Source organism: Corvus moneduloides, chromosome 1 (genome assembly GCF_009650955.1).
Source record: "Corvus moneduloides isolate bCorMon1 chromosome 1, bCorMon1.pri, whole genome shotgun sequence".
NCBI classification, from domain to species: Eukaryota; Metazoa; Chordata; class Aves; order Passeriformes; family Corvidae; genus Corvus; species Corvus moneduloides.
In genome coordinates this window covers 25,043,711-25,058,069 of record NC_045476.1, presented here as the reverse complement: position 1 = coordinate 25,058,069, position 14,359 = coordinate 25,043,711, and the positions used below count along the sequence as shown (strand labels likewise).

At 39.0% G+C, this 14,359-nt stretch overlaps 1 protein-coding gene across 8 annotated transcripts in view; it reads right to left on the bottom strand.

Annotated features, from left to right (window-relative positions):
• Positions 1–403: 403 nt before the first annotated feature.
• The window catches only part of PDE1C (phosphodiesterase 1C), a 367,759-nt gene continuing 353,803 nt past the window's right edge, over positions 404–14,359 (bottom strand). For all 8 annotated transcript variants that reach the window (XM_032102433.1, XM_032102397.1, XM_032102379.1 and 5 more), the window contains one exon: positions 404–2,591. In XM_032102433.1, coding sequence (XP_031958324.1) covers positions 2,578–2,591 — 14 coding nt within the window. In that variant the 3' untranslated portion in view covers positions 404–2,577. The remainder of the gene's footprint in view (positions 2,592–14,359) is intronic.

Genomic DNA, 14,359 nt, shown 5'->3' with positions numbered 1-14,359 from the left:
ATTTTGCCGTACACCTGTGTGATGAGTAACTTTGCCTATAGCATCTCTTCTAGAATGGCAGCTCTGATTTGCAGCCCCCAAGAGGCATCAAATCTACCACTTCCTTTATTAGCTCCTCCCAATAGTGAATAACCCTAATAATTGAGGAAAAACATTTTCCATCCTGGTTTCACACCTTTGTGCCAGTGCATGATAAACCAGGACTGACCAGATATGAATTGAGCAGTTTGGAAAGAATGACAAAGAACAAAAGAAAGAACAAAAGGAAAGAAAAAGAAAGAAAGAAAGAAAGAAAGAAAGAAAGAAAGAAAGAAAGAAAGAAAGAAAGAAAGAAAGAAAGAAAGAAAGAAAGAAAGAAAGAAAGAAAGAAAGAAAGAAAGAAAGAAAGAAAGAAAGAAAGAAAGAAAGAAAGAAAATATATATCATAAACAGGTGAAGAAAAATGTATAGTTTTCTTAAAAAATGTTATTTTTCTATTGTGCATAAACTAAGGCATCTTTAGTCACTGTAAAAGGTAAGAGTAACTTTAAAAATATTGACTAAATCACTGTGCACCTCTGACCAAACACTGTTAGAGTACATTTTCCCTGACTGCAGGAAGAAGTCTAACTAAGCACAGACTGTCACCACAGTGGTACTTAGCTCAGCATTATAGTTATTTTGTCAGTGTGCCTTCAAAGAACCTGCTCAGGGCTGGAATTCATATTCTACTACTCTTATTGGGGCTGAATGCTGATGGAGGAGGGGAAAGAGGAGTCAAAAAATGCTAAGCAGTGACACAGCCTGTCACAACATGGAATGTGCTCAGTGCTGATGGTGGAGCCACTGTCCTCCCAGCACTTCACTTTCCTCAGAAATTTACATCAGAGCTACTATTGAACCACAAACTCACAAATGGGAACACTATGTCCCCTATATTTAATTTAAATGATCTGGTCCAGTGAAGCCTATTGAGAGTTCTGAAAACTTCAAGAATTATTTTTGTACTTCTTCCTAAAAACACGTGATTGAATTGACATCTTTTCACTTCATGAACATAATCTAAATCTCTGGCTTTGAACGAATTCAAACTGGAGGACAAAAACAACCCTTAAAATATCTCTAGCCTCAATAATGAAAATTCCAGATACTAAACACTCTTAATTAAGAATGTGTTCACTTTTAAAATGGATTTAGTCTGAGTTTACTGTTGTAATTTTTGGTAGTGCCACAGGATGCTCCTCCCTATATAGGCAGAGTTTAAGTAGGAATGGAGACCCAAAATCAGTTGTAAAGTTGTGTGCTTTTGAACATGAAAAGGAAATACTAAAGATTTACCTTCCTAAGCCAATATTTTGCATGTTCTCTACATAGAAAAGATCCATGACAGGAGTATGATTCTTTAAAACATATGAGTAACACAGCAAGACCTCATCCTGAACAGCAAGCTGTTCAGCAAAAATAGTTGTATGTATATGCACATATCTTGACTTCCACATAAACAGGCAAAATTGCTTACAATTAGCTGGATTCCTATTAAGATCCCAAGCCAGAAACACATATGTGCTTGATGTTCCTCATACATTCTTATTTTGTTTTTTTCTGTCCATACTTATCGAATATGCTTTTCCTTTTCTTTGGCCTGCCCATTTAGTCAGTGATGAAAGATCAAACTGAGATGAAAGTTAGAATTGATCCATGTGATTCCCTGATGCCCCTCTTCTCCTAAATATTCAGGTCAGACAAACAGTTTTTACTAGTGGCCCATGAAAAAATGTGGGAAACAGATAATTTTCTGCAGTATCAGGTTAAGCAGGCACATCACGCAATACATTAATCCATGTTCTCAGAGCCTGACAACAAAATTTGCCCCAAGATAATATTGCTTTCATTGGTTATTCCTTTCCTAACTGCAAAAAAAAAGAACAAAATCAAGGGTTGAGTGAGTCTGACTGCTGTTTCGAAAGAAAAACATTTTTCTGTCATTGTGTTATCTGTGAAAGATATCAAATCCTAAGAAATAGTCAAATGGCTCTACAATTTCACCATGCTTATTAATAAAATCTTCTATAGCAGGGGTAAAACTGATACCAAAATCTGTCTATTAGTAATTGGAAAATGCTTGCAGTGAAAAGAAAGAAGAAAAGTGAATTATGATCAAAGAATTTTTGTTTTTGTTTTTTTTTTTCTTTTATATCCTTTTCCATCATCCTAGTGTAGGTTTCACAAGCTGAGGCATACCAAAGGGCAAAACCAGCTTTTGAAGAATACTTTCTTCTATTAGCTCGACCTGTCCAGAAAAACGGAACCATTTGCATCATGAAATCACAATTTGACCTTTTAACAAAAAAACTTTCCAAAACACCAACAATAAAAAAACATACGTACATGGACAAACAAACACAATTAACCAAAAACATAAGGCCCCCACCCTTGAACCCAGAGTGGTTAGCTGTGAAGTAGCCAGTGAGAGGAGGAGTGTTTCAGAAGTTGTTTAATGCCTTTCCCAGAAACTGTCTTTGCAGGAGTAGGACAACAGGAATGAAGAAGGTCAGATAAAATGATGAAAGAGATTTGCAGTCCTTTTTAAGTATCTTTTTACTCTTCTGTATCTGGAAAAAAAAAAAAAAAGAAATAGAAAAGTGTCAAATGCTGCCTTTCTCCTCTTTGCCCAAGGGGTAGGTAATCTGGGAAAGTAAAATAAGGGTATCAGTTTAGAGTGCCTCATTTTCTGCAAGCACTGAAGCTTTGCTTAACTGTTGAAAGGGTGCAAGATGAGGCACACCAAGGCAATACCTCTTACAGGCTCAACTGGAAATATCCTTCTGTCCTAAACAAATTGAAATCTATTATGATCAGACTAATCCAGCTGGAATTCAAACTTAGGCATCAAGAAGATTACATAACGGAGTCCTGCATTCTTAGATCAAGAGATTTTAATAGGTTTCTTTGCTGTAGGGCTCTCTGATCATCCTTGATCAACAGCTTTCCCAATACCTTTTTGGTTATGAAGGCAAGAACGTTGTATATGTGGTTTGAAACGAAGAAAAGAAAATGCTCCAAACAGAAAAGAACACTACATTTTAAAAGCTCTTTTCTTCAAACGAGCTTTCAGTGAAAAACACAACCTTAAGAATGGAGAGGAGCCAAAGATACAACAAAATATGTGCATTTTACAATCTGCTTGACTCCTCTGTCAATATTTATAATCCCTTGGCCTCATAATTAGGCTATGTTTGACTAACATTACCCTGAATGTACAAACATAGCTGTTTTCTATGTAGTTATACTACAAGTGCATCTTCACAATAAACAGATGTCCTTGAGAAAGAAGTATAGACAAGAAAACTTTTTTGTTATTTCTAGTGACAATGGACAGCTTCTAATGAAAGAGGACAGTCTATCCAATTTGACTCATAACCATCTCTAGAAATCCTCTGGAAAAGCTTCAAACAGGAACATGAATATTTTACTCTTTATTGGCTGTTCTAACCAGTTACCTGAGTACACCTGGCACCCTGTTTAGTTACTGTTATTCTAACACTGCTTATATCAGCAGAGTTTGAAAGCACATTTGAAAGAGTCTCTCAACAAAGGAGATTCAGCCCAAGGAGAGATTAATTTATCTGTAGGGCTGGGCATGCCTTGGAAGACATTATTGCATCAAAACATCTTTTGGTCCCTTTCAGGAAACCAATTTCTTTTGCATTCAGTAACATATTGCCTTTTCTTTTTCTTTCTTTCTTTTTTTTTTTTTTTAATGGTACTTGGGCAAAAGAGAAAAAGTACTGCCAAAACAAAGATCTTTGCTGCTGGATTGCATTGTCTGTGCTGAATGTATACAGTGGCTGCACAGATCTACTAGTGAGTTGGTATCTTCTACCATACAGATAGCAGGGGAACCTTTCCTTTCAGGATAGTCCCCTGTGAATTGCTACCACAAAATCTTGTTCACTGATGGAATTCTAAGACACTGTTTTAAAGAATTAGGCTTTCAGCATTTTATTGGATTTATTTAGACTGAGTAGTCACATTTCCAGCATAATCTACAATAGGCAATCCTAACAGCCATAACAACAGTACTACATTTCCTTGATGTTTCCCAACTAAAACATTCAGCCTGATTTACTGTCATATCCTGTGACATGTATCATTAGCCACATTTTAAAGAGAAAAGACTGACCCAGAAGGAAGGGTAATCATTTGGGGCAGGTGGACTAAATGACATATTTGAGCAGTAAGTATTTCTGAACTTCTTAAAGGTTTTGCTGAATCACACCAGGGATCTGAAACAGAGCTCAGAGTACCACCTAACACATGCTTCCCTTCCTATGCCATCCACACTCACAAGAACTTTAACCCTTCCCGTCCCTGCTAATGAAGCAAGGGAAAACGCAAAGTTTTCTCTGAACTTCTCTGGAAGTTCCCTGTGGAGAGCTGAGTCAACCCAGAAAGTCTGTGGATGTTCCAATCCTGGCAGTGTTCAAAGCCAGATTGGCTAAGACCTTGAGCAACCTGGTCTAGTGGTAGGTGTCCCTGTCCATGGCAGGGGAGGTTAGGACTAGATGATTTTGAAGTCCATTCCAATCCCTTAACTTTCTATGATTCTGTGATAGCTTTTTACTTTTGTTAGCTACATCATCAGCTCCAGTAAGAACATACCAGCATAGAGTTTGCTTTGAATTGTTTGTCTGCTTGGAGGAGCAGATGTTCTGGTTTCCTAGCCAAATTTCCCATTGGATATAATAGAATTTCCCTACAACTACCCTAGCTTTGGATATGATTCAGCATCTTTCTCATCTAAATACAATAGTTCTAGTGCAAATACTAGCATTTATCAACAGAGGTAATTGAAAGAGGAAAAAGAATGAATATGCAGTGCTCTGAACACCTAAGACTTTAAGTAGTCCACTCAGCATATACTGAATGTCATTTTCTGAAATAGCCTTGCCTGAATACCCATCTCAGTCCTTCAGCATCTCTGATGAACTTACATTGTTTGTCAAGGTTGAGTACTGGCCTTCACTTTGATCACTAATATAAATGCCAGTGACTTCTACAACTTTTCATGCGATACCAGCACCCACTGTGAGTCCATTTCTGCTATCAGTTTCTAGATTATACCAAGGGATTTTTAACTTTTGCCTGCTGGACTATGAAGCTATGTATCTATACAGACTGACATGCTGAAATGGAAATACACTGCAGTTCATCTTTTTCTTCACATAGAATTACTAAGTGTATGAGTATACCCACACAGCAAGGAAGCTGACTGTCAGTTTTGCACAGTAATTAATCTCTTTTAATGATGTTTTGGAGTCCAAAGTCTTAGAAGAGCTATCAATTTTAACAGTTGGCATTTATTATGCCTGTCTAATGCAAACTTTCGAAATCTCCTCCAGATCAAACTTTCAAAATCTGCTCTCTCAACACAGTTGGAGGACACCCAGAAGCATTTAGACTGAGGTGAGAGTTTAGACTAACTCAGAAACATCTGTTCTGTATTTACACATGCTCCTCACCAAGCATAAATCACAGGCATGATGCTGGTTGCACCAACTGGAAGTGGAGAGCTGACCTCTCCCAGCACTGCTTCTGATGGCGGCCAGCTCTACTGCTCCAGATAAATGCCTGCCCTTTACCTCCATCCCTTCCTCTCCAGCTGCCAAAAACACAGTGCTGCTCAGAGAGGGCTTAGGATACTGCTGAAGGTTAGGAATTTTCTTTTTTTTTTTTTTTTTTTCTTTCTCTCCGGGAGTTTTTCTCCCATTTTTTGCCTAAGAGATGGGAATGATGGGTACTTAAGAGACAAAAGATATGGCCCGGATGGGGAGGAGGGGGGAAGGGATGCAGCTTGCTGCAGTCTTGCTGCAGCTGGGGGAGTGAGCTTCGTGGCTGGAGGTGTGAGAAATAAGTTAGTAAAATTGGCTTTTGCTGAATATTACATGAATTGATGTTGAATATTGTAATGTTGATTTTGGAAAATGTTAAGATAATGGTACATGTTGAAAACTGGTTGTTCCAGCAGTATGGTTGTGAGGTTGGTTTTTGCAGGGATGTATGATTTGTGTGTTCTGATGTTAGCCCTGCAAGTTTGCATGGGACGGGCTGTTGCTAGCCAAACTTCGAAGACATAACCATAAAAGGAGTGGGATTCCATCCAGTGAGAACCCGATGACCACAGTGACTGAACGGTGCCTAAAAGAGTGACATGGGGTGAGACTATGCAAAACTGTAAATAAATATGGATAAGGTTGATGCAATCACAGGGGTATAAAAGGCAAGACCACCATTTTGTGATCGAGCCTCTGGCACCTGGCCATGCTCCCAGCACTGTCCCTTTTGCTTTTCTCATTTTTATAGTTCTCAATAAAATTCTCAATAACTCATTTCCACTCGGGATCTGAGTCGTTTATAACAGGAGGGAAGCTCTGCACTCTTGGGAAGCACACAGATATTGTGACCCTTGGCTGGGGGGTCAGGGGCTGGGCTGAGCCCTCTCTCTCTCTCTCTGGGGGATCAGAGGGCCAAGGGCTATGGTTTTGGTGCGGGACTGCTGCTGCATGAAGGATATGCTGCCACTGCAGAGTTTTGTCCTTCACTACTTCTCCTTACCGTGGGTGAGCCTCTGCTAGCAAGAGTGGTTGTTGAACTGGGACCTTTTCAACAGCGGAACACACTGGGAGGGACCCTCACCATCGGCTTGGGTGCCTCAGGGGAAGCTCAGGGCCCCTCCCCCCTCCCTGTCTCTGGAGGGACCACTTCCCAGCTGCTTGTGGGAGCCTGGCTGCCAGGGACATCCCCAGGACATCACAGGGGAGATGTGAGAGTCAGGGGAAAACCCGAAACAACCCCCTCCCTCCGCCTTCTCTCTCTTCCCAGGGCCGCCCAGCCCCCGCTGTTTTCTGCCGCTGCTTCAGTGGTTTTGCTACACTTTAACTCGACACTCTGCATCGACCTGGATCCTCACTGCTCCTGCCATGGCTTCCTGGTCTTTGCTACACTTTGTTTGCCACCTGGGGTGTACTGGTCTCTGCTGTTCCAGCCTGCTGCTCCGAGATTCCTGCTACAGTCCAGATCGCCCCTCAAGAGGCACTCATGGCTGCTCCCCATAAGCTCTGCACGGGGAGCCCCTTTTCCCTCCCTCTCACCACCCGAGCCGCCATTACCCGTGTGGAGAGGTGGCTGAGCTCGTGCCACAGCGCCCCCTGCAGCCGCGGGGGAATCATCGCACCTGCCCTGCCCGGCCGGGAGCCACCAGCGCCCCTGCCGGCTGTGGCCGTGACTGCAGCAAAGGGGAAAGGGCCTGACAGCCGAGAGAAGGCTGGTACTGGGTTTCTGGTTTCGTTTGTTGTTGCTGCCGTTGTTGTTGTTTGTTTATCTTGTTACATATATATATATATGTTAGTAAAGAACTGTTATTCATTTTTCTATATCTTTGCCTGAAAACACCGTAATCTCAAAGTTATAATAATTTGGAGGGAAGGGGGTCATATTTTCCATCTCAGGAAGATTCCCTCCTTCCTTGGCAGACACTTGTCTTTTAAACCAAGACAGACACCTCCCAATGGCACCTAGTACCAGGCCAGGCTATCAGGACAAGACCAAGCCCTATGGTTTTCAAATTGCATTTAAAAGAAAAACCTCTTTTCTCTCCTAAAAAAATAGATGCTGAATGTGGACTGCGGGACAGTGTGATGTGGATTAAGGACTCTGTGGGCAGGGGTTTTGGGGTTTTTTTCGCAAACTATTTAGCCTGCTTGAATCCTGGTGAATGAAAGTGTTAGTCAGGTTCTTGCATGGTCCTTGTTTTCTCTGCTCAAATTTCTGAAGCATTATAACCATACTTAATTCTAAAGGAAGCACAAGATAGCAGCACTATGCAATCCATGCAGCACAACATCCATGACTATACTACTGAAAATACAGGGTGAAAAATGAGAAGTTATCTCATTTTTATTAAAATCAGATTCTCTTGTCACATTGCAATAAACATGTGTGTAACACAGACCATCAGCTTTACATGCTAACATAGCAGATAGCAAAAGGGTTGCACTTGAAGGAAAGTTCAATACACAAACTTCACGTGCTATGACTCTTTAGCCTAGAAACAGAGTTCCAGGGAGAGTCTAATAAAAAGTAAATTAAATTATTAATGGCACCAAGAATGTGAAAGGGAACAATTACTCACTGTTTCTCACAATTCAAGAAGGGAATTAACAAACAAACTTATCAAACAGTAAATTTGAGAAGAATAAAAATATGTGATCTATCACATAATGCCTAAGTAAATTTTTAATTGTGTTGCCTCAGTGCCCTGTACACAAAAGTATCAGGGCTCTAAAGATAATTAGAGAAAATAATGGAAGAAAAATCCATCAGAGTGTATCTAAGTCAGAGATTTGACCTCTACCTTGGCCCTCTGGAACGCAGAAAATTGTAGTGGGGTACACCCATTGCTCTGATTTTGGTTTTTGTTCATTAAGATCTCTGTTGTGAAATGTTGTCACACAGGTGATGGAGAACTAAAGGGACTTTTAGTCTAACCCAGTAAGGTTGTTCAAGTGTTCATAGCAAAGCTGACATGGTGTTTGAAAGTAGCTTCTACCTTTACTAATTAAAAGCATAGGTTTTTCAAAATGAGATTCTTTATTGCAAGCTCTGCTCTTCCCCAGAACCCAGCTCCCTCCAAGCGCTGTGAAATGACAAAACAAATTGCTAATTCTTGCATGGCCTTTGATATCATAAAACAATTACTACTGATGCAGTGCACAATGAGGTGAAATAGTAGTCTCAGAAATTGCATCTCACGTAATCTATAATCCAGTCTTTCCCACTACAAATGACAGAGGTATTTGCAGTTGCTGAGACAGATCACCAAATCTGCCACTTTTAATTCCTTTTTAACTCCTTTGTGGACTCACTCAGCATCTTACAGGATGTAAAGGAGTGATGTTTTAATTTTGTAAGCTTTTTTTCCCAAAACCTGGGTATTTCTTGTCTTCGTAAGTGCTAAAGTGGGCTCAGTCATAATCTGTAGCTTTTCCACCCGGAAAGCACCATTGAAGCTATTCCTAGTGCTCAAAATAAAATGAAGATGTTGAAAATCTAAGTACTCAGTTCTCAGCACTGGATGATCCTGTCTCCTACTTTTTGAAAGCGTTTTCAAACTAACATAACTCTGCATAGTTATGGTATTTTCTTTCTTCCATTGCACCAGAGATGTATGAGGCCTAAGAAGCAAAGTTCAGAAGATCAGTGAAATAAAGAAGAAATATGCATCATAAGTTAATTCATCTCTGTCATCAGTATGTCTAATGGATGAGAAATTTTAGAGTGATTCTTTGTTTCAAAGAAAACAAAATGCTATTTGAAGGTGCTTACATTCTCCTTAAAGTAAGAGAAACCAAGAATAAATGCTCTTGAGAAAAAGTTTTGAATACTTGTTTAGTAAGTGAATTTAAATAACATGACTCCAGTTTAGCACATGACCCAAGTGCATAACATTAATTTTGCTATTAGGAGAAATAGCACTAGCATAGAAGGTATCCTGGTTTTGGCGCTTTGGCACATAATTGTGCCTAAACCACTCATGATGCCAAACAATTTCTAGTCCTTTTCACACTGACGTTGAGTTTTATGTTTGCTTGACAGCTTGCATTCCACTTGCCTAGGATAACATCAGTGATGAAAGAGATTAGTTTTGGTTTAATATATGTTATTTGCCTACCAGCATATTATGGAAATATATAAAAGCAGATAAAAATATAATGAATACACTGGCAAAGGTTTGATTACACTAAGTAATGACTGAGTTTCCTGAATAAAGCATGTGTGAAAGATACTTACTATGTAAAGCCACCTAGAAGATTAGGTGCAAAAGTTTATTCTGTATTTGATAATCAAACATAATTCAAATCTCTGCATATATTTGGGGTAAAAGCTAGATCATTGTTTTCATAAAAAGATGTTCCATTGTGGATGGAAAGGAAAACCCCAGTCCTTTTCAAGGAGCAAGGGGATGAGCTGTGTGCTGGGTTGACCCTCGCTAGACACCACGTGCTACTCTTATCACTCCTAAGCTGGACATAGGGAGAGAATATATAAGGAAAGGATCATGTTTTGAGGTAAGGGCAGGGAGAGATCATTCACCAATTACTGTCACAGGTAAAACATATTTGACTTGGGAAAACTACTTTAATCTATTAATGAAATCAGAGTAGGCTAATGTGAAGTAAAACCAAAACTTAAAACACCTTTCTCACGCCCCTCTCTCCTTTCTGGGCTTAACTCTATTCCTGATTCTCAACCTATTCCTCCACAGGACATGGGAGGACAGAGAATGGGAATTACAGTCAGTTCCTCACATATTGCCTCTGCTGCTCCTTCCTCCTCATGGGGAGGACTTCTCATACACTGCTGATGGGCTTGGCTTTGGTGAGTGGATCCCTTTTGGAGCTGGCTGGGAGTGCCTCTGTCAGACATGAGGGAAGCTTCTAGCAGGTTCTGAGAGAAGCCACCCTTCCAACCCTCCCCACTACCAAAACCTTACCATGCAAATCAAATACAATCTTCCACAGAAAGAAGGATAATCAAAGCCAACAAAGTTTTTAGCCAAATAAGTGAATTAGAATTTTGTAATAAGCACTGGGCTTCTTTGGCTGAGTGACTAAAACAAAAAATTAGGATAATGCTTAGCTCTGGGTCAGACACAAGGACTTGGTGTCTTTCTCGCATGGCAAAATGTCTGTTGGAGATTAGGGTTTTTTGGGGGGAGTGGGGTGGATAGAGAGAAAAAAGATCAACCCAGGCTTTTCATCTAAATAAAACAAAACTTTATGTTTACCATTTACTTAATGCTGGATAAAAATGTGAAACACTGTTTCAAAGCAAAAATTCTCATTTGGATTTTTTCAATATCTCTTCAGTTTTTGACAACCACTTGTATTGAATTAAACTCCTAAACATTTTAGCCTGACTCAAAAAAACACTTTTCAACTAGTAACACTTGTTGATTTTCTTCTATATTAGTTATTTCTTGCAAGTACCAGGTTTTAAAGTTAAGAAAAGGAAAGAAGTGGTTTAGAAGGAGAGAAAAAAATGAATTGCCTAGTGATGGATCAATTAATGATTAGAAGTAATAAAGATTACATTTTTCGATCATGAATATCTGGCTACCCATGTGTTGCTTTGTCTTTTGGGGTGGGATGCTACACCTTATAAGAGTCCTATCTGGTTCCTGTAGCTGGTATGCTCAAATTGGAACCTAGTTGTTCTGTGGGGAAGGAATAAGATACAATCTAAATGTCACCAATGCATTTGAGGAGCCACTTCATATTCTTCCTTCTTCTCATGAGAATACATGATCTTGTTTCTCTTTCAGGACTGAGTGTTGCATCAAGAAAAAGAACACTGATTGTCACTGTATCAAACATAATTCTTGCAACTGGGAGCAAGGAGGACTCTCCTCTTGCTGAAGTGGAAAATTTCTATACATCACCACACAGGCAGATTTTCCTAAATGGGATAAGGACTATAATAGAAGCAAGGTCACAGCTGTAGTCCCTGACTGGTGCAATAAATTAGTTGATGGTGCAAAATCAAGGAAGAATTTCTGCAATGCACTGTGTAAGTCACATTCCTTCATGTCTCTAGGACCATGAATGTTATCCCTGAGGAACAATGCAACCATATGCCATCTCTGAGCAGAACTATATGTAATGGACCAGAGGTAACATGGAAAAATGTTCCTCATAAAGGTAACTACTCAAAAAACATTAGTTAAGTTGCCTTCAGTGATGATTTTTTTTGTACCATGCACCTGAATATTCCAAATATTCACTTAAATCAAGACAAATGGAATTCCCAATTTTTCAGCTTGTCACATATATCTGTGACTTCATGTAAAGGAGAATCAAAAAACAATCTAGCATCCTAAAGACCATGTATCTAGGCTCCTATGGCCTGAACAATAAAAAGCAGGCTAAAAAAGGAGACACATGAAAGTCTCAAAGGAAAACCAGGTGCTTTCCATAAGATTTACAAACACACACAAAACTGACAAGTTGCAAAATCATCTGCATAATTATAAAAGGTACCTTTCTACATATTCCCTATATTCTCACCAAGCATGCATACCATGGTGATGTACCATTTGCCCTGTCTAGATACTAACAATGTATTTTGCACTTAGCTTCAAAGATCATATCACATCATGTTCATCTGCTATTAAAACTGAATAAAACCTTCTTCATAATGCATTCTTCTATGCAAATTCCAGCTTGCCTCAGGTGCCAGTTGCTAAATTAGGCAAAATCATTTTTTCAAAAGAGCACAAAAAGGATTTTTAAAAGCACAGAAGCTATTCCAGCCCCCAGTTATCCTATACTGCAGTACTATGGAACAATTGTTCAGCAGAGATAAATTACAGTGAAATATGTCTTTCCAGCAGGCAAAATGCCTTCATGTTTCAATCAAGTTTTCCCAGAAGCTAACGAGTCTTTCTGATTTGTAACTTGAGGCAATAGCCGTTAATGTAATTCAAGTAACAGGCCGTAAAAAAGAAGTGACAAAACGAAGGAAACTGTCTTTAGTAAGTAGTCTTAGACTACTGTCATTCCAATTTGCCTGTGCTGCTGGATTATGACACATACTATCAAGAGCACTATCAAGCAGCAAGGAGAAATACAATGTGTTTGCCTTACAAACTGAAATGGACTTTTTGCATCTCATAATAATGGAGAGATCAGTTTATCTTTCTAAACAGAATTAGAAATGGCACCATTATTTATATGATCTGAAATTTGCCTTTTTACTTCTCTCTAGGAGACAGAGACAAATGCTGTTCATTTACACACTTAAGTAACCTGTTTTAAAACAACATCAGAATTATGCATATTAAATAAGCAGGATTTCATCAGAAGTCTACTTAGTGTTCATTGCTATGCAGTGGTCTTGGCTAGATTGACACATATAAGAATTGTATCTTGCAGAAGGCTGCAAAGACAGGCAATTCTTAAATGGTTGAGAAGTTTTGACAAATGAAGCTGGGAAGAATCCTGTTAATTCAACTCTCTCTGGATAATTGTGGAGCCCTCATCATGGTGTCTTCTCACCACCATGTTCCTATACCAAAGGCATTGTCAGATAACAACATTCTGTGCCAGCTACTCTGCCACTTGATTTTTGGGACAAATGGGACAGAAAGAAATGAAGGCTTTAACTTAATAATCAGGGAATTTTTCACTTTCTGATCAAGAAATCATTATCAAGAAAAATTAAGACTGAAAGGCAGCTCTACATGTTGGCATGGGCAATGTACAGAACTCAAAGGAAAAGCTTTTAACTACTGATAAGCAACATTATATCTTAACAAAATCAAAATAAAGAAAGCTAACACCTCAATCTCTGGTAAGCCTGAAATATAGTCCGTATATTTAAAAGGCTACATATAGTATTATATTACATTATATTATAGTGACTATATTCTATTCTATTGTGTTGCACTGCATAGAAGAATGTAGTACTGAAACAATGACCCGTCAAAAAACAGGTTTTGATTTGACCATGAGGTGGCAGCACTGCTCATGACATAGCCAGAGCACATTAGGCTTTCGCTGTATGTACTATGTCTTGAAGAAGCAAATACCTTGTGTATTTCTGTACTAAAACATGCATGTTTCCACTAGAGGAATACGTTCCTAGGACAAACACAAAAAAGGAACCTTTTATTTGTCTACAATTGATAGCTAGAGAGTACATTTGATTGAATGAACTGTGCTTGGTCCCCAAAACAAGAAGTTACACTGAAAACTTTGAATTAACATTGCAGAACCTTTTCCCAGTGAGGGGAAAAAAAAAAAAAAAAGAGGATGTGGTAGAAATAACGTGTGAATCATAGGATCATACATTCAGAATAGTTGGGTTGAAAAGGGACCTTTAAAGCTCATCTAGTCCAACTCCACAGCAATGAGCAACTAGATCAGATTGCTCAGAGCCCTGTTCAACCTGACCTTGAATGTTTCCAGCAATGAGGTTTCTACCACCTCAATGGACATAATGTTCCAGTGTTACACCACCATTACTGTAAAAAATTTCTTCTGATATCAAGTCTGTAATGGGGAAGAATAATTTTCTCATTTGCTGTTAGTTTTATTAGAAAAAAAAATGTATTTCAAAAAAAGAAAGGTTGGAATGTAAAGAAAAATTATGTCCATGGGACTGCCTATAATTTTCCATTCAAAGAGTTGCTGAGCAATGATTTCACATGGGAAAATTCGGTTTTCCAAAATGGTTTAACAATGCTCTATCCCACAGGAAGCACTTGATGAACTACTTGTGCTGATGACATCTCTGACAGGACTGTATCTTTATTTGGGAA